Raw genomic sequence first — 27,743 nt, 5'->3', positions numbered from 1 at the left:
TTCTTGTCTCTGTCGAATTTTATTTCATTATATGTTTAATGCCAATGTGTTTTTTTTTGTCTATTTATGTCTATTAAGAAATAAAGAATACGTTTTATTTAAATTGAATCGGCATTTAATAATCAATTGGAATCACCATGTATTTTATCGGAAGAATCACGTAGTTTCTACGTGATAATCCAGTGACGGTGAAGCTCACTGAATTGAGTGCCTCCATATCCCTAGCAGCACACTTGTTACTGAACAATTGTGGTTACTTGTGTGCAACTTATTCCATTCACAATCAAGTTGCAGCAACTTACTTGGGATGAGAATCATGTAAGTCTTACGTGAAAAATGTGATGGAAAAAGGTTGGAGGGTGATGTACAAGACACGACCGCATTGTTGACGTTGGACTACGAAATTTTTGTTCGATTTTCTTGTTTGTTGTTTCGGATATTGTTTTGGAATAAAGTGAATTCCATAACTCAACTCTTTTGTAGAAAGTTGTGGTGGCCCTGAGAAGGGTCGATGGTTTGGATGGTTTTGTATAACCAACTGATGGTTGATGAAGTGCCTTCCAAGATGGATGTTGTCTTCGGAGTGTTGGAGGCCTTGGGCAATATGGAGGCCCTGGAATACGATCGAGAACATGACACTATGATGGATTGATTATTGACCTTAGGTATGATAGATGCCATCGATGATACAGCTGTGGAGCGAATGAGAAGCGCGTGCATACAAGAAAATGAATGAAATGTTTCGTTTGTGTATTGAGTTGGATATAAAACTTACCACAATTTTAGATTTGCAGTATCGACAGAACTGGCCTGTGATACGAGAAGTACGAACAGTACCGCATACATTTTGCCCGAATATGTCTGAAGATATTTCAACATAAAATCGATGAACTCAACATTCTCCTGCTTCGAAACATCGAAGTTGAAATCTCCAGTGACGATGAAGGGCATAGTAGCATAGGTGTACATCATCAGGTGACGTGTGAAGAAGAACTTCTTCTGCTTGATTGTAGTACCTAGTGAGAATGAGGATGTTAGAGATTTTCTTATTTTAATTACCAGGTGAAATATTCACGCAAGCCAGCAACGCTCTGGTATTACTTCAGCAGCACAAATGTCATCATGTTCGTCGACAACCCTCAGTAGCTCGTCGTGGCGTTCGCTAAGCTTTTCGATAGTATGAGAACTAGCCCTAGTAGCACACTTGTCACAAATCAATTGTAGAAACTTATATACGACTTATTTCAGTCATAAACAAGTTGCTGTAACTTATTGTGATGAAAGTGTGCTACCCGGGAGCCTTAGCGGAGTCATTGTCCTTCTGGTAGATTGCAAATCCTCCAGTTCTCGTACCAGCACGCTTTGACTGCGCTACGTAGTTGAATCCGGCTATTTCAACTGATGCATTGTCATCCAGCTTAGCTTCGCTGGACTAGTGAGTCCACACCAGTCAGTACATGATCGGAAGCGATATCTGATGAGTGTGCATTGAGACTCATCACTTTGCACGCAACGTTACGGGTCTCTAGCACCTCAACGATCTACTGTCCAGTAGTTCGAAGCCGGTGATTAGACAAGCGCTGAAATTCTGTTCGCAGCTCTTGTATCCTCGGTGAGAAAGTTCCCTTCGCGTGCTGGAACTTGAACACATTTCTGGTATTCATCAAGTACAATCCTTCGATGGATGTGACTCTGGAAGTCCAACGTATACCAGCTGTTGTTCTTGCCCTTTATCGTACTCGTACACAATCTCCGAAAACGTACCGCCTTGAGACTTGTGCACGGTAAAGGCACTCGCGATCACCACAGGAAATTGGATTCGCTTGCATTTGATGATGCTGGTCAATTTTATGTTCGCAGAACGCTTACTAATTGGTGTCCAGTCAGGCTGAGGAATACCGGGTTTTGAGTAAACTGCTGGTCTTGATTTGACTCGAAGTGCCTTCTATGGTTTCGAATTTAAGCTAAAGATTAACTTTCAAATTTAATCCAAAGCTTGATGATAGGCTGATGGGGATTATCTTCGATGTGCTCCACATACTTTAACTCACCAATCGCACCGTTTACGATGCCATCCTCAACGTCGACATTGGTGGTGATTATAAATGGTGCTCCAACTGCAAGACACAGCATGTACGGCAGACCACCGGTCTCAACAACGCTTATCTTGTTGACTTTGGAGCGTTCACTGGCCAGCTGTGTGGTGTCTCTGTATCCGGAGTAGATGTCTTCAGCCGTGCAGTCCACTGTCTCTCGGTCAGCCAACGACTTCAAGTTGTATCGTTCTACATCGACGTTCCGATGCAACAGTCGTATGGCATCGGGAACATTTTCTTTGCACCACTCAACTGTACGGACCTGCCTTCAATCAGGGCGGTTTCTTCCGGGGTAAGTGGATCGCCATTGCCGATCTTAGTAAGCATAGATGAGAACTGCTCATTCGTTTAGTGCATCCGCGCATCACTCTAACTAGTGGAAAGAAACTGAGTGATTGCCACAACACAGCACCGTACATTGAGCTGGTAGGGTTAAATACCCCATTTTCGGCCTATTAAGCACAACCCGCACTTAGTCTTTCTTAATCTAGCGCAGTTTAGCACCAAACGGAATGTTATTATTACTGATGGCTTCCAAATTGATTTACCTTTCCGTATGTACCGTAAGATTTGATAAAGAGAAACAAATCGTTGAGATATTGTCAAAAGTCTAACACTGTTTCTTGACGCCAAACTTGACCTACGGATTCAAAACTCGGCCTAACGCATTGAAACGCCTATAAATTCACTTTGGCCTATCGGATGAAAATACAAATTGATTCGGTCGGAGCGCTTCTTTTGTTTTTGGGAATTATAGGGTGCAAACGATCATATCACGCGTTCTCATTGACTTCGTTCCGTAGCTTATTAACTAAATTATCGCACCAAACGCATAATTGACTTGTTAACTCTGCAATCATGGATTTATTTGAAGTTTTCTGCTCGATAGGCCCAAAATGGGCGATTAGGCCGAAGTAGTTCTCTACCCTAGTAGGCTTGTAGACTGGCCGCGCGTTGACTGGAGGTAGCTGCCTAAGATCCTCACAGAACACGATCTGCATGCCGAAAAACGGATCGTCCTAATTACCGGTGATTTCCTGGGGACGAGCGTGAATGGTATTAGCACATCAGCGCCGATCATGCTGACCTCATCAATGATGATGGCTCGTATATTGGCAAAAGCGTTGCGATAAAATTGTAACGCTTCAAAGTTTAGCTTAGGGCATTTCCTCCGCGACATAGTAATCCGGAACGCTGAGTGAACTGTGGTTCCACCAATCGCAACGACAGCTACCAGTTACGCCAAATTGTCGATCAAATGCATAGTTTACAAAACCTGATACGTCCTTCGAAAAATTAATCGAGAATTTTTTCTTCTATGGCCCCTGTACATAAGGCGCCTAGAATCTAAGTGATGCCTCATAGCTTCGTCCAGCTCGACTGTCTGACGGAACAAGTGGAAGCGACTTGACGTTCCGTTGATTTCCGTTACTCTTCCTCTCTCTGTTAAATGTTTTGACCGAGCTCCGACTTGTTCCACTGTCGGGCTGGGACTGATGGTAGCGGTGGATGCGATTTGACAGAAGCATTTTGGAAACGACATCCCTTTCCGCAGCTTTTCCTTTCCCTCCGACCAGCTCGACTATTTGGCAGCAACTGATAGCGGAAGCGATTTGGCAGACTCTTTTGCAGAAGAAAATTTCGGTTGCTCTACCACTTCCACTATTCTAACGTAATCAGTTTTCACCGAGCTCCGATCAGATCGACCGCATCGTGGAATGATTGTGCGGCTTCGGTTTGTGTCGTTAGGGATCAACTTTCTGGTCGAAGAAAATGTATGGGAAATTTGAGTATTTCCATATTTCTTCATTCTTCTTCTTCTTATTCGCATTTCAAGCTTTTTGCTTAGCGCATATTAGCTTATTGCGTGCTCTCAACTTAGTGTTCTAAATGCACTTCCACAGTTATTAATTGAGAGCTTTATTTCTTCATTGTTAACTATTTAAATAATTAACAATTTTAATGTGTGACATACCACACAAATTTTATAACACCGGTGAATCGATCGACATACAAATCATCAAAATCTTTTGATTATTGGCCAAGTTATTAGCACTTAAAGTCTGACCAATTTTCGTTGCATTTCCCTGAACCCTTCTCGAAAAACGTCAAAATCTATGTGTGTTTTCACGTACCATTGATGTGAGGATTATTATAAGTGCAGAACTGGGGGCAAGACAGCTATCGATCATGAGTAAAACCGAAGCTAATTTTGAGTAACTCTGAGTAACTCACGCTGCTCAATGTCTTATATACTCATAGCAACCTGATTGTTGTATTGAAAATTATGTTGAAACCGATGCTGTCAAGCAAAGTCAGTTGACGTGCTTTCTTGGAATTTCTGTGTAGGGACTTTTGGGGTGGTTCGATCGGTTCGGATTAGGCTAAATTAATTCAATAAATTCAATTCTTAGAGCAATATAGTTTGTGGTACTGTTACCATCTCTTCTGTTTGCGTTGAATTCAATCTTCTGTTTTTTTTTTTAATTGGACTGCTAAAATGCCTAAATTGGTCTTTTTTTTAATTTATTCAGTTTCTGATATTTATACCATTAAATACATCCAGCCAAATTTCACAATTGCTTGTTTTAATAAAATTTAATTCATTGCTAGAGGCAATACATCTGGCAACGCTTTTTCAATGATACATTTACAATTGCTGGCAAAGCGCTAAAGTTGAAGTGGTTTTCTTCCGCTGGCGAAGCTGGCCAGAGCTGACCTAATCTGGCCTAGAATCAGCAGCTACTTAGTATACCACAATCAGCAGTCAAGGACTCTATTGACCACGAATGAAGTTTCAAGCTCAGGTTGTACCTCAGGTAACCGAAAATGAGCATTCCCCTTTTGGAACGGGTCACTCCAGTCACTCCTGTATCGTCCTAGGCCGTGTCAATCCTCACCAACGAGGGAAGGCGCCTGAAAGGCATCCAACCCCGTAAAACCGTCGTGCAGTCAAACCACCACAGTAGCATTTCGTTTGTCCACAATTCGATTTGTTAAACGAGCGTTTCGATCTGTCAAATGTGCGAACAGATGCTTCAAACGAAATATGCTGAGATGATATTTCTTTGATCAGAAAATCGAGACTACTTTGTTCATTTTTGAGTAAATATGAGTAACTCAAATTTACTCGCTGCAAATATATTTACTCTGAGTGCAGTTGTCTTGCCCCCAGGTACAGAACTATCATGAGATCCGTCATTATGTCTTTTGCACACGCTAACTTGAAAGTACCCAATAATGGGTAAAATTTCACCCATTTCAAAGGAGAGGCCAAAAAGAATAATAATACTAGATACTCATTACGGGGAGGTTCTCATTCAAATGGCCAATGGGTCAATGAAAAAACATAGAAGGAAGTGGTTTTGAAATTCAAAAAGCATAGAACTTCATTATTCCAAAAAAACAACATGGCGCGCGTGGTCACGTTTTGAGTACGGTAGTGTATGCCTGGAATTGTCAAACTGCGTACAGCCTGGTACCTCAGGATCGATATGAAATACAACACGATTAAGAAGGCTTTGAAGTGAACTAAATTTATTGGAGGAATGACCTAAGAACGGGTAAAAAACTTCAAATTTGACGAGATGGTGCGATCTCAAACTGTTTGGTCGATTTATCACTCCTTTTTTTCTTCATTAAGGCTTCAGAAAAAATGGTGAATGCAAAGAATTTGTAGATTTTATAGGTCATTCCTCCAATGAAAAAGGTTTTCTTTCGCATGGTCAAAGGTAGAAGTCGTTAAATTGAACCGTTTTCAAATGAGATCGTACGTAATTTTTTTAAAGTTTTGGTAACAGTTTCGATCGAATATTAGTGCAAAAATGTTAATGTTTTCCAACAATGACATATTATATCATGTTGCGCGGATCGAAAAACCCTTTCAACATAATGTAGTAGACACTTATACCAACAATCAATATGAAACTATCGATTTTAAATTGGTTCACTACTTGACTAGAACGAACCCCATTCTAGACGAAATTCTAGTACTACACAATGTTTGTTTTGATTCGCTATGAAAGTTTGACAGATAAAATGAGAGGTTCGTGGATTTTCTTATGTTTCGAGGGGTGCATCGATTGGCTTGGAACCGAAAAGGGTACCAGAGGTGAGCCAAAAAGTTGAGCACGTTTCTTCGGGACCTTCTGGTCTTAGAGTTACCATAAGAGTACCTCTAAGACTAGTAAGTCCCGAAGAAACGTGCTCAAATGTTTGGCTCAGCTCTGGACTATCCTCGGTCCCAAGCTAATCGATGCACACCTCGAAACATAGGAAAATCCACGAACCCCTCATTTTGTCTGTCAAACTTTCATAGCGAATCAAAACAAACATAGTGTAGTACTATAATTTTTAATTGAATGGGATACGTTAATCAATTTGCTTGGGACCAATAGGCTAGCCATGAGTCAATTTAAAATCATTGGTTTCCACCGGTTGCTTATACCTTTTAAAAATGCAATAACAAAAAATTCGATTTTTTGAAAATTATGAATGAGAACCTCCCATTAAATGGGTACAACATTTCTCATTAAATTAGCTTAGCCACTATTCTTAGAAATGGGTGATATTATACCTATTAATGTGTACCTTCCAGCAAGTACATTTTGAGCTATTTAAGATTTTGACACTTTTTTGGATTGTTTACTCAATATAACAAAATAAAATTACCGTGTATATTTTTCCTAGAAAGACTTTATTTGTTCCTTTAACTTTGTCTCAGAAGTCATTTTGATTTGAAGTAACGTTTTCGTGCTACGATTTATTAAATAAGCGTCGAATACGCCCTTCTGAAAAAAAAATGGACAATTATGCTAATCGATTCGTCATTTTTTGCGTGGAACTAGCCTATTCGAAGAAATCGCCGTTTTAAATTTTGTTTCCTCTAGGCTACAACCCTGAATTTTTTAGATGTTTAGAAATTATATGTGTGTTTTTGACCCACCATTTTCAATGAAGAATCTTATAGATTTATCAAAATTTGACAGACTGTTTTTATGAGACTAGTAGTTGGTGAATACTACACTTTATACAATGATCAGTTCTCACTTAAAAATGACATACATTTCACACACACATATCACAACGAATGAAACTGTCATAACGTCCAGCTTCAGTACGCCAAGTCTGTCTGCACAGTGTATTTCATCATCAGGTTAGGTTTACTTTATTAAGGCTGTGAACCATTTGCCGAGTTAAATTTAACTCGTGGTTAAAAGTGACATTTCGAAAGTTATTTTCTATGTTCGAAAATCCCCGTGCTATCGATCGACCGGTTTTCGACCCACGGTTGTCAAAATTTAACTTCTTGTCTGTCAGAAATAACCATGCTCGGATAGCAGGGTTAATCAATAACTTTCCATCTGTCAAATTTTAACCAAAAGTTAAAAAAATCCACCAAATGGTTCAGAGCCTAAGTAGACAATCAGCCCGAGGCGGGTTCATCTCCGGGTTTTCATCATCATATTTACAGTTGATGGCAATTTTTATAAAAACAAATTTCTCTTGATGACTCCCATGTATTCTGTAGCGGAATACCCCAGATGCTTCAAGTTATCTAAAACAACACACAAAAATCAACCATCCAATGCCACAGAGGCCATTCGTCAGCACATTTGGCTTCGATTATTTATTTTTTTACTTCTCTGGCCTACCCATAACCTCATCTCGAATGTTCAATTAACGTATCACACATACGCACATACATGTGCCTGTAACTATGCATGCATTCTAGAGACGATGCCATGTCATTCCATAACTCAACAATGGTGGCTGCTCGTAAATCTGGTTTGCTTATGTCTCACCCGACGAGTGCGTTGATGATTACGAAGTAAGCAAGGGAGGCTGGGGCTGACGCTTCGACGTGTCATTCTATTCCTATTTGAACTGACAACCAAATTCATCATGTTACTAATAAGTTGGGTAAATTGCCAACAAGTCATTCATTTCAGTTGAAATGTATTAAGATAGGAAGAAGTAGCATGAACATCCCAGCTATCCCCATTTCCCCCTATATTCCGAACGATCGCAGACTCCCTCGCGTAATCGAATGCATCTTGCGCCCTGTCCTCCAGTTCACCCCGCATTTACCAACTGCAGCAGATGGTGGTAGATGTATGCGTTTCACTGGTTCATCCGATCTCTCCGTTTATTAATTTCAATTTAACAGAATCTTCCATATTTGGCTTTAAACTTTAAACCGAACTTGTTTGCCTCCGCCGAGTCGATTCACTTCCATTTGCTTACAACGTGCAGCCTCCACAGAACCAGTGCAATAACAACAACAACAACGAGAACCAACAATGTATGGGTACCAATCCGTGGACGAGACGCGGCAATGGAACCTGTTTGGCACTGAGCTGAGATTTCTCATGACGACAACTTTACACTAGGTACCCATGAGGTCTGGTCTCGCAAGATTACGAATTCTCCCGGTGGGATTTCGGTTGGGAGGCTGCACGAAGCTAAACCGCAAACATTTTGGTTCGTTCTGTCCACATCGACAAAATTTTTATGGCTTGTGACCTTCGTTGTGATCCATGGCAGCTCTGTTTGATGGACGGACGGAGTCGCTTTCGGGGTTGAACGTCGTCGCGACGACGGAGATCCTGCCAAATATGGCGCCATGTGCGCGATCGCCAATTGTACTACAAGTGGCGCGGCAGCCGAGGATTTATGATTCATTGATTTGCAGTTCAAATGGCGGGTAAAATGGATAGGTTGTGATTTGAAAGGTTTTTTTTTTCTTCCAGACCGAGATTTTCGGCGGTGTTGCGTATCTGTTCGTCCGTCCCATAATTGGATGCGATCAAGTGCTTTATTTGAATAGCTTAATTTGTGCAGATATTTTGAATAGGTTTCGTAAGACAGACGAATGAGTGTTTGCCTATAGTTTTATTTTCCTTTAAAAAAAATTGAACATTGAACTATGAGTCGAAGAAGAGCCGTTGCAACCATGATTGTAGCAAAAATATATTAACCATGAATAAAGCCATGAAGGTAGTTCAACTAACCGTAAACCAATGGATTTGAATTGACCTAGCACACATAGTAAAAATTCGCAGCATGTATACTCGCATTCCGCGTGTGATATGGAGTTCAGCTTAACGAACGTGATTCCATTTTTTTACGACTCTCACTTAGTCGGCCAACTTCCGAGTGAGAAACCGTTGCGTTGCTGATCGAGACAATAGATAAATCACTCCGCAGAGTCAGAAAAGAGCATTTGGACTGCCCTGTAGGGGGAACCCACATGGTTTTAAAATTTCTCGGGTCCAATCAAAATCAACGAGCGGTTTATCATCAGCTGATTTCGGCGGTGGAATAGATTGAATTGCGAACAGAGGCGTGATGACTACCTGAAAATCATTCGTCTTGATTGGTCATTAATCATCGTTGGGCAGTGGCTGAAGAGGATTTCTCTTTGATTGTCGGGAAATGCTTTGGCGAAATTAACGTTAGACTGGTGTACGAAGTGTTTTGCAGTTTATCGATTTTTTTAGCAGTAGAAAATGCGTTGAAGATCAATTGAAATGTTGGTTTGTTTTTTTTTTTGTATTTAGCCTAATACTCCAATTTGAGACATACACCCATAACGAACCGTATGGGTTAAAGTCGTTATTTTGGTGGGGAATCCCATTATCGGATCGTAGTTTCGGGCCCGATCGATACCCGTTTGCTAATCAGTACCGCAATAATGTTACCGACCGACTAACGTCAACTGCTGTAAAAGGTGTTTTCTGAATTTTAATCACCGAAAGTTGGCGAAGTCATAACAGTGTCCAGTGGTTGCAGGCTTGAGGCGTGCGTAGGTGTTCGAAACTGTTGATGTAATCCGTACGTGACACGAATGACTAACCGTTTTATTTAAACTTGTTGAAATCGCGACAAAAATTTAAGATTCACTTTTGTTGGATATTTTCGGTTTCAATGCTACTAGCTGAAGTACCGCTTGAGTAAGCGAGGAATCTGTCTATAGCTGAAGAGTTTCTTCTAAATACTTCCATACCCGGAAGCAGTATTCGTCTAGCATGCTGATACTGATATAAGTATCTACACGGTCGATAAGAGTAACTCATAATTGCAAAAAGGGATTACTCAGTCGATGAGTAAAACTTTTCTCAATTTTCCTCATAAATTGAAATTGGCTCGAATTTTAGGAAAACCGATTTTTCCTGTAATCCGAGCCGATTTTTGAGGAAAATCGTGGAAATAATTACTCATCCACTGAGTAGCCCCACCTTTTGAAATTTTGAATTGAATTTTAATGAATTCTGAGTAGCTCTCATCAGCCGTATAAGTTTTTCATCCAATAAGCACTCTTCGGTTTGCGGCTCACTAACACAAGCTTAGAAACAAGGTAATATAGGAAGTATCAGATATTTAGATCGATGTCAAATTAAAAACATCCATATCTATACTGGTAGCAATATTCAACAAAGTTTATGATCTATCTATGCAGACATGGTAACTATTAAAAAAAATAACTTTTGGAACATTGAATATTTTATTGATTTTGGAACGTTGGCAACTTGCTTTTTCATGTAACAGAATCTGAAAAATGACTCCATTTTTTGGGAATACTTGTCCAAATATTTCCAAGCTTGAGATCACACATTTCTTATTGCTACACTTTTCTGAAATTTCTAGCCCCATAATTTCGAACAGTTTTTCAAGTCCAATTGTTGCTAATCCTGGATCCTGTATTTCTGTGTACGGAACGGAATGTTATTTCTTTAATGTTCAATTTGTTTTTTTTTTCTTTTTAACTTATCTCAGGATATCTTTGCAAAGACTCAAGGATTTCCTTAGGATCTTTTACTTTCAGGATTACCCTCAATAGTCTGTCCGATATTCATTAGAAATTTGCATCATAACAGTTTAGGAATTCAGTGCAGAAAACTCTCTAAATTCACTCTACATTTATCTTCATTTTCTTAATAATTCTTGGTCGTTAGTTTCTCCATCATTTTTGTTACAATTCGCTTGAAATATTCATCGGGAATCTCTAGGCTTGCCATTAATACTCAAGAAAAGTATTCTCCCAACATTTCCTTGGATTTCACATCAGAATTTCATGTGAACTCTGATTTTCCCTTAAATTCTTCTCAAATGCCCTTGAGAGGATCTCTTGGAATTATCTCGAAACTCTCTATTGAGTTCCCTTGTAGATTTCATCTGAATCTCCTGGAACACTACTCAAAACAACTTTGGAAATATGCTCCAATTTTTTTGCCAAAACCTCCCGGAAATTCCTTAAAAAATCTCTAAAAATGTCTGTTTACTCGGCAGCAACCATTGTGTGGTCCTCCTCATTGTTCTTCATCAGCAGTTCTTTCGGTCGATGTGTCGTTAACTTTGGAAAGCAACCGTTTAGTGATGAGTGTGTGAGTGCTGACCACGTTCTGCGTCCATTTCTGTAATTGAAGCGCTCTGCCCCCTGTTGGCGAAACTGCCATACAATGAAACTACTGGAAGCGGCTCCAGTTCTGATGAAGGAGGCCTTTTGGATAGCGGAAGATAAAGTGTTTATTGTGCTGTACCTTTGGACTATAGTTTTAAGATGTATTGTGTAGTGACCAAGAATCCTCGGCTCTGTAAAGTTAATTCGTTTGAGCCGTATCAAATAAATTAATAAAAAAAAAATTCCAAGAAATACTCACCGCAGCGCTGGCATCGGATCACTTTGACGGTTCTATAGATTTCGTTTACCTTGCATGCATTGTTTGTGGCTTAGGGTTGATGCATATATTATGTCACGCTCTAAGGGGGAAGGGAGGGTCTAAGATTTTGTGACAATGTATTAGGTATAGGATAAGGGGAGGGAGGGGCTAATTTTTTGCTCGATTTGGCGTGACATAATTAATGCATGGGCCCTTAGTGAGCTAGCTTGTTTTCCACGAGAAGCTCGAGAGATATCGTTACTGAGGTACTAATTATTGAGATACAATCTTTTCAAGAAAAACTTATTCAAACAGTTACGTCTGTTTGTTTAACTATATTAAGAATTAGATCCCCTTGGAACCACGAACGAACCGACGTGACAGCTCAAAGAAGCTACGTTCAAATTCTTGCCCATGAGCCATATTTAAAATACGTTGAACACTACCGCCATCTACTCATCTGATCGCGTCGTATCATGAGCAAGGACATGAACACAATCAACATTTATATTGACTTGGTTTGCGTCTCATCTCATTTGACAGATCTGATCGCCCGTTTGACAGATCGAATCGCTCATTTGAAAAATCGAATTGTGGACAAACGAAATGTTCTAGTGACATGTCGGTTCGTCGGTGTTGGAACCACCGACAAACCGACATGAATGATCATACAAATTACAAAGAAATTTCTGGTCAAAGCACAAAACTGACATCTGCCGCCGTGTTCGCGGAAAATATTTATCCTAGCCACGAACACGCGTACAAAATTTATGAGTTGGTTCATGCCTAATATATTTCGAACAAATTATTTTTATCTAGATAAAACATTTCTATGGTTTTGACAGATGGGATCGCTGTACATTTGAATCGGCGGTTATGGATTCTTGATCAAAAGTTAAGTTTAAGTTTCATGTCAGTTTGTCGGTGTTGGAACTATCGTTCATATTTCCTTGCAGCTCTACTCGGAGTTTCTCTTTAATTAATTGCTTGATCAACATTTAAGAGATTTTCAGCCGTAGGTCATCATTAGACGTAGTTTCAGGATTATCATATCAGCGTTAATTTTTCCATAGGGTTAGTTCTCTTTGAATCCTCTTTGGAATTCCCTTAGAATCCTCCCTGAATTTTTTTCTGGATATCTTTTGAACACCATGGAGTTCCGCTCAATTCCCATAGTAGCAACCGGTGAAAACTTACTATTTTAAATTGGCTCACTACTTGACTAGCCTAGTGGTCTGAAGTACATCTATAAGCGTACCCCATTCTAGTCGAAATTCTAGTACTACACTATGTTTGTTTTGATTTTGAATTTGACAGATAAAATAGCACAAACTCGGTGTTTTACCTCTTTTGCTTTACTATTTAGCACCTCTTCAGGAAAATATTTTCTGTGAGTAGGGTCACCGTCCAATTGTTTTTTGTCCGTAAAAGTTCTGGAAAAACCAGGAAAAATTCCCGGATATTGATTATTATGGCTTCTTTCAGAAGCTTCTCCTAACTACTTCAGGAAATTTCTTTCGATTTCATTTAAAAGATTCTTCAGCCATGTCCTGAAATTTTGTTTGACTTTCCCTAATGTTTAGGAAATTCACAGTTTAGTAACAGTAGAGTAGAAGATGCTGAACATAATAACGTTGAGTTTAGCTGCTAATTCCTGCTAACCTGCAAGATACACCCCTTTGAAGACAGAGTTAAAAAATCATTAATACGGATATAAATCCTTTAAACGAAGAGGTAGCGATTTGCTTCCTTGAGAAAAAAATGTGCATTTTAAGAGCACTTACAACTTTGTAACATTGAAAAAATTGGAAAATTCATACTAAAAAGTTATGGTTAAATGATGATGATAGTGATGATAGTGGTCTACACTCATTGTAGCACGGAAACTAGACCGATGGCTGTCGGCTCTCCTCACTATTGAACTTGATCAAGCTTATTAACCTCTGATTGACATCAGCAAATCGCTGTGTGAAGGGCCAAAAACGCCTATTCATCTCCTTGGATAGTAAAGAATCTCCTTCCAACAACTTGATCAGTCAATTGGTCAGAAAATAAGCCATCCAACAGGAAGATGCCCCAATGAATGGGAAGAAGAGCCCGCCCTTTATCCACGAAATTATAGCAACAGGGAGTTGACATTTTTACTCTCCGCATGCAAATCGCTTCAATTGGGTGCCCTGGTGGTTCCTTCCTTTCCCAGCATTTATTGGTTCATGTAGTTTTAAATTAATATTTTTATATGCAAATGCTATAATTTTATAATTACTTGATGTTCGAAAATCCCTGTGCTGTTGATCGACTAGTAGGTCCAGAAGAAACGTGCTCAACTTTTTGGCTCAGCTCTGGTACTATCTTCGGTCCCAAGCTAATCGATTCACCCCTCGAAACATAGGAAAATCCACTAACCAATCATTTTATCTGTCAAACTTTCATAGCGAATCAAAACAAACATTGTGTAGTACTAGAATTTTGACTAGAATGGGGTTCGTTAATCGATTTGCTTGGGACCAACAGGCTAGTCAAGTAGTGAGCCAATTTAAAATCGTTAGTTTCCACTGGTTGGTACTACCAACAATCAATACGAAACTAACGATTTTAAATTGGCTCACCACTTTAGTAGCCTATTGGTCCCAAGCAAACGATTAACGTACCCTATTCTAGTTGAAATTCTATTACTACACTATGTTTGTTTTGATTAGCTATGAAAGTTTGACAGATAACATCAGGGGTGTGTGGATTCATGCAGAACATGCAGGGGTGAGTGAAATAGCTTGGGACTGCTTGGGACCGTTGTTCTGGTACTGAGTGAGCCAAAAATAATAATGATTTTCTTCGGGACCCAGTGGTCTTAGAGTTACCTCTATGGTACTACCGTTTGTACTCCATTTTCACTCTATAACTTCGTCCAGTTGAGAGATAGAAAATTGTCGTTTTGGACAAAGTTTCTTAAAATTACTTCATCTAGAATGTTTCCATCAATTTTAACAAGACATAAAAAAGTTATTTTTTTTTTAATCTAAATCCCCCTTAATCAAAAATCTTCACCACTCAAATAAAGTTTTCAAAAAATGAAGAAACTCTAGAATGTTATGACATCAAAATGTTACACTCAATAGTTTCGTCGCCAATGGCCATGTCCCACTTTTTTTGGTTTCGTCCCACTGTGTGACAGTACTTGTCAGCTTCCTCCTGTTGTTTCTTCCAGTTTTCCCCGATAGACAATTTTTGTAGAAGTTCTCTGGAAGATCTTTTATACCTCTCAAAAAAGTTTCCACAGCATCCGCTGGGTATTTCCATAGAGGTAACTCTAAGACCAGAAGGTCCCCAAGAAACGTGCTCAACTTTTTGGCTCAGCTCTGGTACTCTCTTCGGTCCCAAGCTAATCGATGCACCTCTCGAAACATAGGAAAATCCACGAACCCCTCATTTTATCTGTCAAACTTTCATAGCAAATCAAAACAAACAAGTGTAGTACTAGAATGTCGACTAGAATGGGGTACGTTAATCGATTTTCTTGGGACCAATAGGCTAGTTAAGTAGTGAGCCAATTTAAAACCGTTAGTTTCCATCGGTTGGTATTTCTCTTGATTTATTGATAGATCTACTAAGATACGATTTCCCGAGAATGGTTTCCTGATTCGTGCAATGAATATATACATAGGGGAATTTACGTATTCTCGTCAATCTAAGCAGCGTCTGCACTTCTACTAGCATTTTCTCAGCGTGACGCACATATATGATGTGTCTGTTTGTTTACATTCATCTGCTGCTTGCTTCTCTATCCATTCCAATCGACAGAATTTTTCAAAACGTTTTGAAAGCGTTTTTACAACGCTCCAAACTTCTCAGGTGAGTGTGACTATTGTCGGCAGCCTCTTTTTCTTCGGCAACCTTCCCATTAGAACTGCGTGTTAACCAGCTGTTCTATTATCGGCAACTCGAAATCAACCCCATTTTGTAGTGCGTATGCTTTATTTGAAGAAAAATGTAGCATTACTGGATTGCTCGATCGTTCAAATATAATCAGATTGAAGCTGAAAGGCTAAACAATCGTTTGGACACATTCAGGGAAGTGCGTTGATGGGAAAACATAGTGAAATTAACGTTTAAATTTTGGTTGCCGAAAACAGTCAATGGGTGCCGAAGCCAACATTTACCCTATTTAGCAAGCCTATTCTATCTGTTTCCCATGATATTAGCACTGACTAACCGACATGCAACCGGAGCATTTCGTTTGTCCGCAATTCGATCTGTCAAAAGAGATGAGACGCAAACCAAGTCAATATAAATTTTACGTGTATTCGTGTCCATGATATGACACGATCGGATGAGTAGAAGGCGGTAGTGTTCAACGTATTTTAAATATGGCATCTTGGGCAAGAATGTCAATGTAGCTTCTATGAGCTGCCGCGTCATTTCGTAGTTGATATTAGCATAGAGGTAACTCTAAGACTAGTAGGTCCCGAAATAACGTGCTCAACTTTTTGGCTCACCTCTGGTACTATCTTCGGTCCCAAGCTAATCGATTCACCCCTCGAAACATAGGAAAATCCAATAACCCCTCATTTTATCTGTCAAACTTTCATAGTGAATCAAAACAAACATTGTGTTGTACTAGAATTTCGACTAGAATGGGGTACGTTAATCGTTTGGTTGGGACCAATAGGCTAGTCAAGTAGTGAGCCAATTTAAAATCGTTAGTTTCGTATTGATTGTTGATATTAGGTCGTACACAGTGTTCACTCGGCTGTCGACAAAAGCAGGCCACTCTCGATGTGTGCTACTCGATCGTCTGTTTTCTCGGCAGCAACCATTGTGTGGTCCTCCTCATTGTTCTTCATCAGCAGTTCTTTCGGTCGATGCGTCGTCGACTTTGGAAAGCAACCGTTTAGTGATGAGTGTGTGAGTGCTGACCACGTTTTGCGTCCATTGCTGCAATGGACGCGCTCTGACCCTCGTTGGCGTACAACAATTTGCCATACAATGAAAAAACTGGAAGCGGCTCCAGTTCTGATGGAGGAGGCTTTTTGAATAGCGGAAGATAAAGTGTTTATTGTGTTGTACCTTTTGACTATAGTTTTAAGATGTATTATATAGTGACCAAGAATCCTCGGCTCTGTAAAGTTAATTCGGTTGAGCCTTATCAAATAAATTAATAAACAACAATTAGGTCGTACACATCAAAAAATAAATTTTAATGTTACATCCTAAAGGATACACTTCAATCATGTCGAAAATCTCATGTAATTTGTATTACCACAAAAATAAATAAATGCAGTAAAAGCAGCGTAATGTCGGTTCATGCACTGTTTTAATGATAATTTTGTCCTTTTTTAAAAGTAAGATTACACCATATTTTTGACACGATTCAAGTGCATCCACTTTAATGTGATATCAAAATTAATTGTTTGCTGTGTATGAATAAAAAGAGTTTTTATTTTTTCGAACCCATAGACTTTCATCTCGATTTTAAATCAAGATTTAAAGCAATGTCATAATTTTACTGTTTGCTAAGATGGTGATTTTCGCTAATGTAATCGCATTTATTTAAAATAGTTCCAGTATACAAAAAATTGATGAAATTTTGGATTTCGGTTCCATTTTTAATGCAGATTACGGATATGCATTTACCTCAATGCCCTTCAAGAACGCAATTGGGTTGTTTAGGGGTATTGAGGTAAAAACATACGTATTCTGTATTAAAAATGGAACCGAAATCCAAAATTTCGTCAATTTCACTGGAACTATTTCACTGGAACTATTTTTTTACACCATTTTAGCGCTCCTCGGTGGGACTTTGTATGGGTGCGAGCTGTAGTCAGTGTCAAAAATTAAACATTTAAATCTTGATTTAAAAATCGAAATGAATGGTTATTAGACTGCTGCAAAATTTGAAATTTTCCCTCCACAGTGCTCAAACGGTTTCAAATCAGATCCTGCTAAGCCTCCCAAAATTTAAACTCATTTGGTAAGAAACTGACTTGGCACAAACTATTCGAAGTTTGTATGGAAATTACAATGGGAAAAAACTTTTTGTTCATTGTCTTCTACCCATTTTCCATATTGCTTTTTCGAAAATTTCTATAACTATTCTTACGGGAAATAAGCTACAACTTTGCGGAATATTGTTTTTCAGCCAAATTAAATTGTTATTACTTGTTTAAGAGATTGATAATCTTATGGAATGATCAAGCAGCTGTACTGTGGGCAACACTGTATTCTGCAGTGTGACATAGTAGCCATGATATTTGTGCTCTATTGTTCGCACCAGAAACACCAATGCTGCCTGCTGAACAGTTGAATGAGCATAATCATAAGACATCAGTGACTTGAATCATTAATAACTTTTGTTCCTTACATTTGATTGAAAAATGGTTTTCAATAAAGTTGTAGCTGAGAAAGTTTGCTGTCATTTTTAAAAGCATAGTGATGTGGTGAATTGTTAGATAGATATGAACAAAAACATAAGTTTCCCCATAGTAATTCCCATATAAACTTGAAATGGTTTGTGCCAAGTCAGTTTCTTACTAAAGTAGTTCAAATGTTGGGAGGCTAAGCAGGATCCAATTTGGAACCGTTTAAGCACTGTTGAGCGAAAATTTAAAATTTTGCATCAGTCTAATGGTTATGCAATCGATAAAAATATCGTTGTGGTCAGAAAGCGTCAAATGATCTATAAAAACCAGTATGTTTTTCGAAATTAAACAACCCTATTGGGAAACGTTATAATCTCATCCTTCCCCCCACACACATAAATCCTGTCTGCGCCACTTCATTACCCTATTCTATAATGCATTTTTATTGTTAATGGAATCAACTGAATGACATTCCAATGCACAAACGCAAGCCAGCCGCAATTCTCTCACACTTGAAAGCCGAACCATTTTGGCATTCGTTCGTTCGGTCGTTTTTTTAAGGTCTGTCGAATGGCCTTATCTCTCTGTGCCACTCGTTGGCTCGAGTTGCCCGGCTACATGACCATTTTCAGAAGGGAGGTTCGACCCCCTCGATGTGTGTGCAGCGCTGATCTTCGATTCGCACGACCGCCCGCAGAAACAAGTTTCGATCCCTAGCTGTGCTCCATTATCGTAGAAGGAAATGGAAGTGTTTTGTAGTCATTAACGTTTTGTACCAATTTGTCGAATAGAACAACGGAGGTGTTAACAGTGGGTATACGTGTGCATTACTAATGAAGACCGTTTCCTATTGCTTTTCAGATTAACTCCAAATACAGCGAAGAGCTCGCAGCCGAATGTCTAGAATGGATCAAGGAAGTCACCGGCGAACCGATCAACACCTCCGGCGAGATGGACAATTTCTACGAGGTGCTCAAGGATGGTGTCCTGCTGTGTAACCTGGCCAACGCGATCGATGTCGGTACGGTCAAGAAGGTCAACACCAGCAAAATGGCCTTCAAGTGTATGGAGAACATTTCCGCTTTCCTGGAGGCGACGAAAAAGTTTGGCGTTCCCCCGCAGGAAACCTTCCAGACCGTCGACTTGTGGGAACGGCAAAACCTGAACTCGGTAGTCATCTGCCTTCAGTCGCTCGGCCGGAAAGCCGGTAAGTATGGAAAGCCTTCGATCGGACCAAAGGAAGCGGACAAGAACGAACGCCAGTTCAGTGATGAACAGCTGCGGGCTGGACAGACGGTCATCTCGCTGCAGTACGGCTCCAATAAGGGTGCAACCCAAAGTGGCATCAACTTTGGCAACACCAGACATATGTAAGGTTATTCCACTTCATCCTGTGTATTCGTTATTTTCCGTAAAGTACTTCCTGCGATCTAACGATCGTTGAGGTTTTAAGAGATAAGAAAAAAAAACAGTTGAATTTTCCACACAACGACTAGGGCAGCAGACAAGCATGGTTACTATCGGAGATAGATTTTACCACTTAAGTCATTGTTAGAGGGCAAACAAGCTTCAATCGATGTTAAAATATGAAATTAAATAAAAAAAAGTATAAAGTGCATTTGATCGTTCGTGTAGGCCTTAAAAATGTTATAACGAACAAATGAAATTTTCTCTACAAATTTCCGATTACACGCAAGATTAGTCTTCCTAGGGGTAAGACGGTGACACAAAACAGAAATAGAGTGCTCTTAGAGAAAACCTGAACGTAGATCAAAGTGGTGCAACATTCCAAACATTCCAGCTGGGCAAAACAAAAATGACAACAATAGTAGCACTTAAAAATCGCATTCCAATCTACCAACAGCTGATGTTAGCCTTCAAGCCAAATTAGCGAAAACGTACTAAATATTTACAAAAAAAATATAAGAAATTAGGTGCCATCAGCAACCAGCACAGTAGCGAAAAGAATTAATCTATTTATGAGTGTCAAAAGAACGTATTAAGCAACTCTAAAGTATATACCAACCAATTACAATTCATGCTAAACAGCAAGAGAACATCATAGGTACTGGAGTTAGGTTACTTAGAGTAGTATATTTCGATTTGATTGACATTGAAATACACACAAAATGATGGCCTTAAAAACAAACCAATCAGACAGCTTGAAACTATTTATGCTATTTTTTATATCAGTATTTTTTTTGTCACCTGAAGTGTTTAAAACATTTTCAGTGGTACGATAAAAGTTTTGCCATTTCTGCCTTTACATTTTTCTTCTTCATTTTTTATGCTATTTATCAGATGTCCTGAGCCAGGTCTATGCTCTTTTCGGTAATTTTTCCGTTTTTTCAGTTAATATAATTTAAAAATAAACATTTAAATAAATGCTCTTGTTGTTGTTCGTAGATATCCGAAATTCTTATAAATACGCCAACTTGTCTTTCATTCACTGCAGGAAAAATTCACGTAATATTCGCTTGCAAAGCTACGTTAATATTACCTATCGTATTTTTCAGGTAGTACACACTAATCGAGTCAGTACGGTTTTGCCGAGTTTTTGAATTGCGGAACTGTTCGGTAAAAGTTTAAAAATCTGTGGAAAACTTATTAATGAGAAAATTTGTTCTGAACTTGTACATACTTAGTTCTGTTAACCCCATTTAATGATAGAAAATTAAATTGGTCGATTTCATTAATTCCTTACGGATAACGGTCATTTGAATTTTTACCGACTTTTTCAGTAATTCGAAAACCCAGTAAAAAAATACTGACTCCTGTAAAAAAATCTTAGTGTGTAAGACGTAAGACGTATTAACGTGCAGGTAGTAAAACTCGCGGATTTTGTGAGTACAGGCTGGTTACTAAAAAGTCCATATTTTCGACAAAAAGTCACTGAAGTCACTTTTTTCGACATTCCTACTTGAATTGCAATAAACAATTTGTTCAAAAATTAAATAAAAGTTAGTATATTGTTACAGTATGCTTAGTTCCTAGTTCAAAGTTCATTAATCTAACGAACGAAAAAGTACGCTGAAGAAACCAAGACGATACATCATCGAAGCACACATTTATTAGCGATTCTGCACCTTTGAGGAGTCCAGCTTCAAGTGTTAAATACAATAATCCGGGAAACCGGAAAATGCCAGAAACTCGATATCAGCGGAAAAAAATACCGGGATAAACCCATGAACTTCGATGCCAAATTGGAAAAATATGCACATCTTCCTCTCTTTTAAAAATGTCAAGATACTTGAACTGGACTAGATTTTCAGGAAGCAGTCTCTTTGAAGAACTATGAAATTTTTTCCAAAGCAATTTTGAACAGAAAAAAAAAACATACAAATGTTTATGTTCATAACTGTGCCAGTTTTGGTCCAATTATAATTATTTAAAGGACATTCGAAAGGTATTGAATAAAACTAGTTTAGTAGATTTGTGTTAAACATAATTTTCAAATAACAAAATTTTTAAAAACATAATCAAATTTAGAGAATTTCAGTACGGTTTTACTGAGTTTTTGAATTGCGGAACTGTTCGGTAAAAGTTTAAAAATCTTTGGAAAATTTATTAATTAGAAAATTTGTTCTGAACTTGTTTATACTTAGTTATGTTAACCCCATTTAATGATAGAAAATAAAATTGGTCGATTTCATTGATTCCTTACGGATAACGGTCATTTGAATTTTTACCGACTTTTTCAGCAATTCAAAAACCCAGTAAAAAATACTGACTCCTGTAAAAAAAATCTTAGTGTGTAGGGATGTCCAGATAAGTTCTGGGAAAAATAGTGATTTAAGGCAAAGTTACGTAAGCGTTTATGAAGTGTATAAAATTAATATATTAATTTGATTTCTAGAAAACTGTGTATAAAAATTCTTAGAAATTGTTTTTGACTATTGAAGAAGTTACAGGTTTGTTCCCGTACTTGCTTTTGCTGTAAGCTGCTGTAAGCAAATAATACAGGAATCTTCGATTTGCGCGGTAGGTAGTGCCGTCTACCCACTGCCATTTCTCAGCAATCTTTCAACCAATTGAGCAGGATGTATGTATGTAATTTGGGCCAACCACAAACTTGACACTCACAAAAAGTCACTTCAATTGGTTGAAAGACTGTTGAGAAATGGCGGTGGGTAGACGGCACTACCCACCGCGCAAAGCGGAGTATTCCTGTATAATTTTCTTACAGCTACTTATAGGAAAAGCAAAAGAGCAAGTACAGGAGCAGACCTTATGAATTAGTGCCGATAATTTAAGAGCAGTTCCATGCACTTCAGAGAAACTTGAGAAGTTTAGTGAAAACCATAGAACTAGGGGAAATGGATGTAATGTCGGTCTAAATGCCCATATATGAATTCAGAAATCGACTAAATTTTCAATAGCGACCAAAAATATCCATGCCGTCCCAATGACGCGTTCATCTAGATAAAATTGATAAATAGCAGATTTTTAGCGATGTGCCCAATCTTAGATCCATAGGTCAACATTAGAGCCATTTCCCCTATATTAATTATTCCGTATTGATTCCAAGAAAATTGCGGGAGCATAAAGAAAGTCCAGAAATTTCAGAAGAACTTAGAAAACTTCACAGAAATGCAGAGGTATTCAGAAACATTTCAAGAACTTCATTGAAGACTATGGAACTTGAGGAAAGATCCGATAACTTCAAGAACGTTCGTGAACATTAGCAAAATGCGGAAGCATTTCAAAATAATAAAAAATACCGAGAATTTCAGGGGGAGAAAAATTTAAGAAGTTCCCAGATTTTCAGATAACTTCAGAGATATTTAGAACATAAATGGGGTTATGTTCAGAAGTTTGCGGAAGCTTAAACATTTTAGGACAGTTCAATTAAATTCAGGGTAGTACAACAAGCTTCATGATAACTGCACAAACTTTAGAGAAGTTTCGAGAACTTCAGGAAAGATCCGAGAACCTCAGAGCAGTTCCGCTATCATTAGGGAAATTACACACATTTTATAGAAGTTTCGAGAACTTCAGCGAAATGTTAAAATTTTAGAGAAGATTCATGATCGTTAGGAAAATCGAGGAAACTTTAGGAAGACCGAAAAAGTTAAGGGAAGTTTAAAAATTCGATGAAAAGTATTCTGAGCATCAGGCTAGTTTCATTAACTTCAGGAAAATTTTGGGAACTTTCAAGTAGTTCTGAACAGAGCTGGTAAATATCACGGCCGTCATGTGACAATGAGAAATTAGGTCCTCTCACTATTACGAGACGAAAATAGGGTTTTTGATCTAATTTCCGTCCTACTAAGGACATCGCGCACTTTACCACGCTTTTTGGAAAGGGTTAGAACAAAACATGGAATGTTTTCATCAAAGATAACTTCTAAATTTATCCACCTTTCCATACGTACCGTTGGATTTGATAAAAAGTTAAACAATGTTGAGATATTATTAAAAATCTAACACTGCTTCTTGCTTCTAAATTCGTCCTACGCGTTTCAATTCCGTCCAAACGCATTGAAACGCCATTAGATTTCCTTCGTCCTACGGATAAACGGAGAAAAAGGGGATGGGCTAGGAGCGCTTCTTTTGTTTTGAGAACAATAAGCGTAAATATGCATACAATGCGCTCTAATAGGATTTATGTTGTAGCTAATGAACTGACGCATCGGAACAAACGTATTATTGTTTTGTGCATTGTGAAATCATTGATATTATTGATGATTTCTGCTCGATAGAACTCTTCCCTACCTATCAATTGCTTTCTTGTCATTTTCCAATGATCAAGCACTCATGAGAATAATTCTTATGCAGTTTTGACATCAACATTTCTAACTTATTTAGATGAATTTAAGCAAGCAACCGTATGTAATCGGTAGAGTGAATATATTTTTAAGATTTCCTAGGTACAAGTAACTTTAATAGCGATAAATGAGTTAGTAATCACGATGATCACAACACAGTCACGTTCTGTCAAAACAAAAAAAAAGATGAGATTTTGAAGAAATTCTTTATTATCGTTTTCACATCCGATGATAGTGACAGAAGTATCTCTGTAAATATCGCGTGAGATCTTTCATTGAAAATGACATTTGCCAGGCCTGGTTCTGAAGACCTCAGAATAGTCCATTCCATATTCAACGGAGATTTCTCATGAAAATTCACATGGAGTTCTCCTCGGCATTCTCTCAAAACTCCCAAGGAATTATTCTAGGAATTTACTTGGAATGCTTCTCTGAATTTTATTAAAAAATACCACCAGAATATACTTAGAATAATTTATACAATTGCATTAAAATTGCCTCCAAATTCAATTTTTTTAATTTTTCTCGGAATTACCTAGGAATTTACCTCAGTAAGAAACACTTTGAAAAGATTCTCAGTATGTACATTGAATTCATTTTAGATTTCCTTTTGAATCTCACTCCTTCCCTTGAAATCCTACTCACATTGAAAGTCTCCTAATAATTCATTTGCATTTCCCCTCAGAACTTCCTTAGATTCCTCCCCATAATTTGTTTCGCAAATTCTACTGTTTTTTGGAGTTGCACTTGTAAACCTCCTTTTCGCAAACCCCCCCCCCCTCTCATCCCTTAACAATTATCTTAAAATATCCAGGACTTATGCTCCGGATTTGATTTCTCCAACAAACTTCATGAAATTATCTTCAGAATGTCCTTGAAATTTTCCTCTGGTGTTAACTGGAGCTCTGCTCGTCAGAAAGTCCTGTGAGTTTTCATTTAAATTAGCTTTGAATTCAATTTCAGGTTTTCTTGAAATTCTAGAATATACTAAGATATTAAGCATAATAATATAATGAAATAATACGGGCAATATTTAAGAACATACAATTAAATAAGAATAACATGTAAAATAATACTGCATAACAAACATGGGAAAAGTCTTCAAATTTTGAATTTACTACTCACTCAAACGCATACAACATCGGAAACGAGCAATAGCTTGTGTGAGCCGTTCGTATTCTCATTGCTTCTATTTTTTTCGATGAACGCAGAATTGAGCAAAACAGACAGTTAAGCGAAACATGAATGATTTTGAGTGTAGTAAAAAATTATTCCGATCTGACGTTTGGTTTTATAGATATAGCGATTTCCCCGTTTTACCTTTGGTGTGGAATATATTTTTTTAATCAATTGCAAACCCCATCATATTGAAATTCTCACAGCAGAAAGCACGCATTAACTTCTACTTGTAGAAAAAAAAATCATAACAATCGGACGTTTGGTGTTAGAGATAAAGTGATTTTTCCGTTTTACCTCTGTTACCTTGAATCAAAGATATTTAATTAACAAGATATCCCACTAATCAATTCCTCGAACAAGGCTATGGATACACCACCCTTATGTGATCGCAGTGCCATCTAGTGAGTGCACATTTAAACTGCCAACTTCACCACCAGGGCTCAATAAATGGCAGGTGTCAGTATGACATATGCCAGCGCAGACGTTGATGATCAGCCGAGGGAAGAGGATGATCGATGTCATCATCATTATATTGCGATAGCAAGATTCTCACTTCGTTATGATTGCATAGATTTTCAATCATTACTACGTTATACGTATCAGAAACGCTTGAGAAAACAATCACAAATCCAAGCTCACATCATGATGGGCTTGTAATATGTTTTGCTTTCGAGTGAACGAGTTTCCAATATCACCACCGGTACCAATAAGATGCAAATGCAGATACGTCCATTCGAAAAAGTAATCGAGAACTTATGATTTATGAAGCAGTTGCTCAACATAATCTTTATAAGCATAGAAGTATACATGGAAAAAACGCAACGTATCGAAATCATTGCTAAACAAACATAATAAAATATGTTGTCTTCCTTGACCAACGCTGCATACTATTAGATATTCAAAAGTTACGTTGGAATATTGATTACTTTTCTCTTTTATAACGAAGATATTTTTCAATGACGGTGAATGAAATCGCAAACTGAAGCTGTCGAAGCTGAGTGATGACACCGCTTCGTGTTTTGATTTGCGCTGTACCCTCCGCTCAATGGTGTGGGTTCGTACATGTATGATGGTGTGTGTGTTTTCTTCCAACGCTGCAGTTCAACGTTGTATCGTCACAAACCTATTGGCGCTGTTATCTGTCTCTATAAATTCCAAAGAGTTAAGGGGGTCTCTTAAATGTTAAATTGTATTCAATACGTCCTTGCGCCTGTGACCAATAGCCAGTCACAGAAAACTATTTCACCTGTTTAGAACATTCTTGGTCTTTATTTGCTCGGTCGAAAGGAGACGTTATTGATAGCAATTTGAATTGGGGGTGTCGAGGGTCAGGGACGTTAAGGTTAAGAAGTGTAGTCTACATTTAGGATATTAAAAACATCTTTGTTTGTTGGTGGTCGGGCTTAGAATCACGAATATGATTTTTTTTTAACGCAAACGTGTCGTTAAAGCACGTATACACATAACACAGGCTACAGTGCTGACACCACCAATTGTGGCGGCTTCAGCAACCCTCCCTCTTGGCAGACGATTGGCATCCACGGGATAAATGGGAATTTCCTTCCAACAAGAGGATCATGCAACCGGTCAAAAAACAGGCCATCCAATAGGAGGATGTCCCAATGAGTGGGGGGAACAGCCCGCCCTCTATTCACGAAATGTTAATTTATTTATTTATTTATTTATTTATTTATTTATTCATCAATCAATCAAATCGTAGACTACATATTAACATTAGGACTTAAGTTCTATGATTTCGTAGGGTTCTGAAATATATCTTTAATTCTGTTGAGGGCATATTTAGGTCAATCATTTCACAATGATGATTATAAACAGTCATCATCTGATTTACCGGTCCAAATTTAGCCGTAGTTGGTACGATGGCGATCTACTGCGAACAAGTGTCGATTGCCTAATTGTCAGGAAGGTGCATACAAATTTAATCTTGACAATAGATCAGCTGAGTCAATGCGTTGCGAAATTATATTGTTTAATAAAGAAATCTTTGCGTAATCCCGACGTTCTTTCAATGTTTGAATGCTGATCAGCAAGCAACGTGCTTCTTATGACGGGAGAGGAAAAGCCGTCCAACCTAACTTACGTAGTGCATATAATAAAAATTGCTTTTTTTTTTTTTCTTTGGTTTGTTTTTTCCGTCGATCTTGTTTTCCGTGCTGAGCACCAATGCTACCGACGTGCCAGGAAGGCAGCTCCCACACCTGGACCCTACCTATCGACCCATCAACTCATGAACCGGGGACCAACGGCTTTACTTCCCTTCCGAAGGAAGGCGTGATCAGAGATGTTATGCCTCAGAACATCCCGGCGGCGCCGACTGGGATTGAACCCAGGCCTGCTGGGGTGAGAGGTAATCACGCTTACCACTACACCACCGGCGCCGTTCTAATACATCTCATATTCCTAATGAGATTGATTATTACATTCATTATATTTATTTCATTTTTATGATTGCTCTTCAGACACAACCAGGAATTCTATGCTTTCGTGATCAGGTTCCAGTCAATGGGCCTTATTACGAGTGTCACTTCACGGTGAAAACGAAGTGAAGTGACCAGTTGTCACTCACGGTGAAGTGATTGCCGTGTAAATCAAATGGGAATCACTTCCACCGTGAGTGAGAAGTTGTCACTTCACCGTGAAGTGACATCGGTAATAAGGGCC

The 27,743-nt window shown here is 38.4% G+C and overlaps 1 protein-coding gene across 1 annotated transcript in view; it reads left to right on the top strand.

Annotated features, from left to right (window-relative positions):
* Nucleotides 1-20,499, top strand: part of Chd64 (calponin 3) — a 68,076-nt gene extending 47,577 nt beyond the window's left edge. The window contains exon 2 of the mRNA XM_065236823.1: nucleotides 18,976-20,499. Within this exon, the coding sequence (XP_065092895.1) occupies nucleotides 18,976-19,488 (513 nt within the window). The 3' untranslated portion in view covers nucleotides 19,489-20,499. The remainder of the gene's footprint in view (nucleotides 1-18,975) is intronic.
* Nucleotides 20,500-27,743: the final 7,244 nt, after the last annotated feature.

The sequence above is a fragment of the Ochlerotatus camptorhynchus genome, unplaced genomic scaffold (assembly GCF_037179485.1).
Source record: "Ochlerotatus camptorhynchus isolate MF236.1 unplaced genomic scaffold, CSIRO-AGI_Acam_v1.1 ptg000576l, whole genome shotgun sequence".
Taxonomy (NCBI): domain Eukaryota; kingdom Metazoa; phylum Arthropoda; class Insecta; order Diptera; family Culicidae; genus Ochlerotatus; species Ochlerotatus camptorhynchus.
Note: the sequence above shows the minus strand (reverse complement) of the source record. Positions and strands in the feature narration are given on the sequence as shown.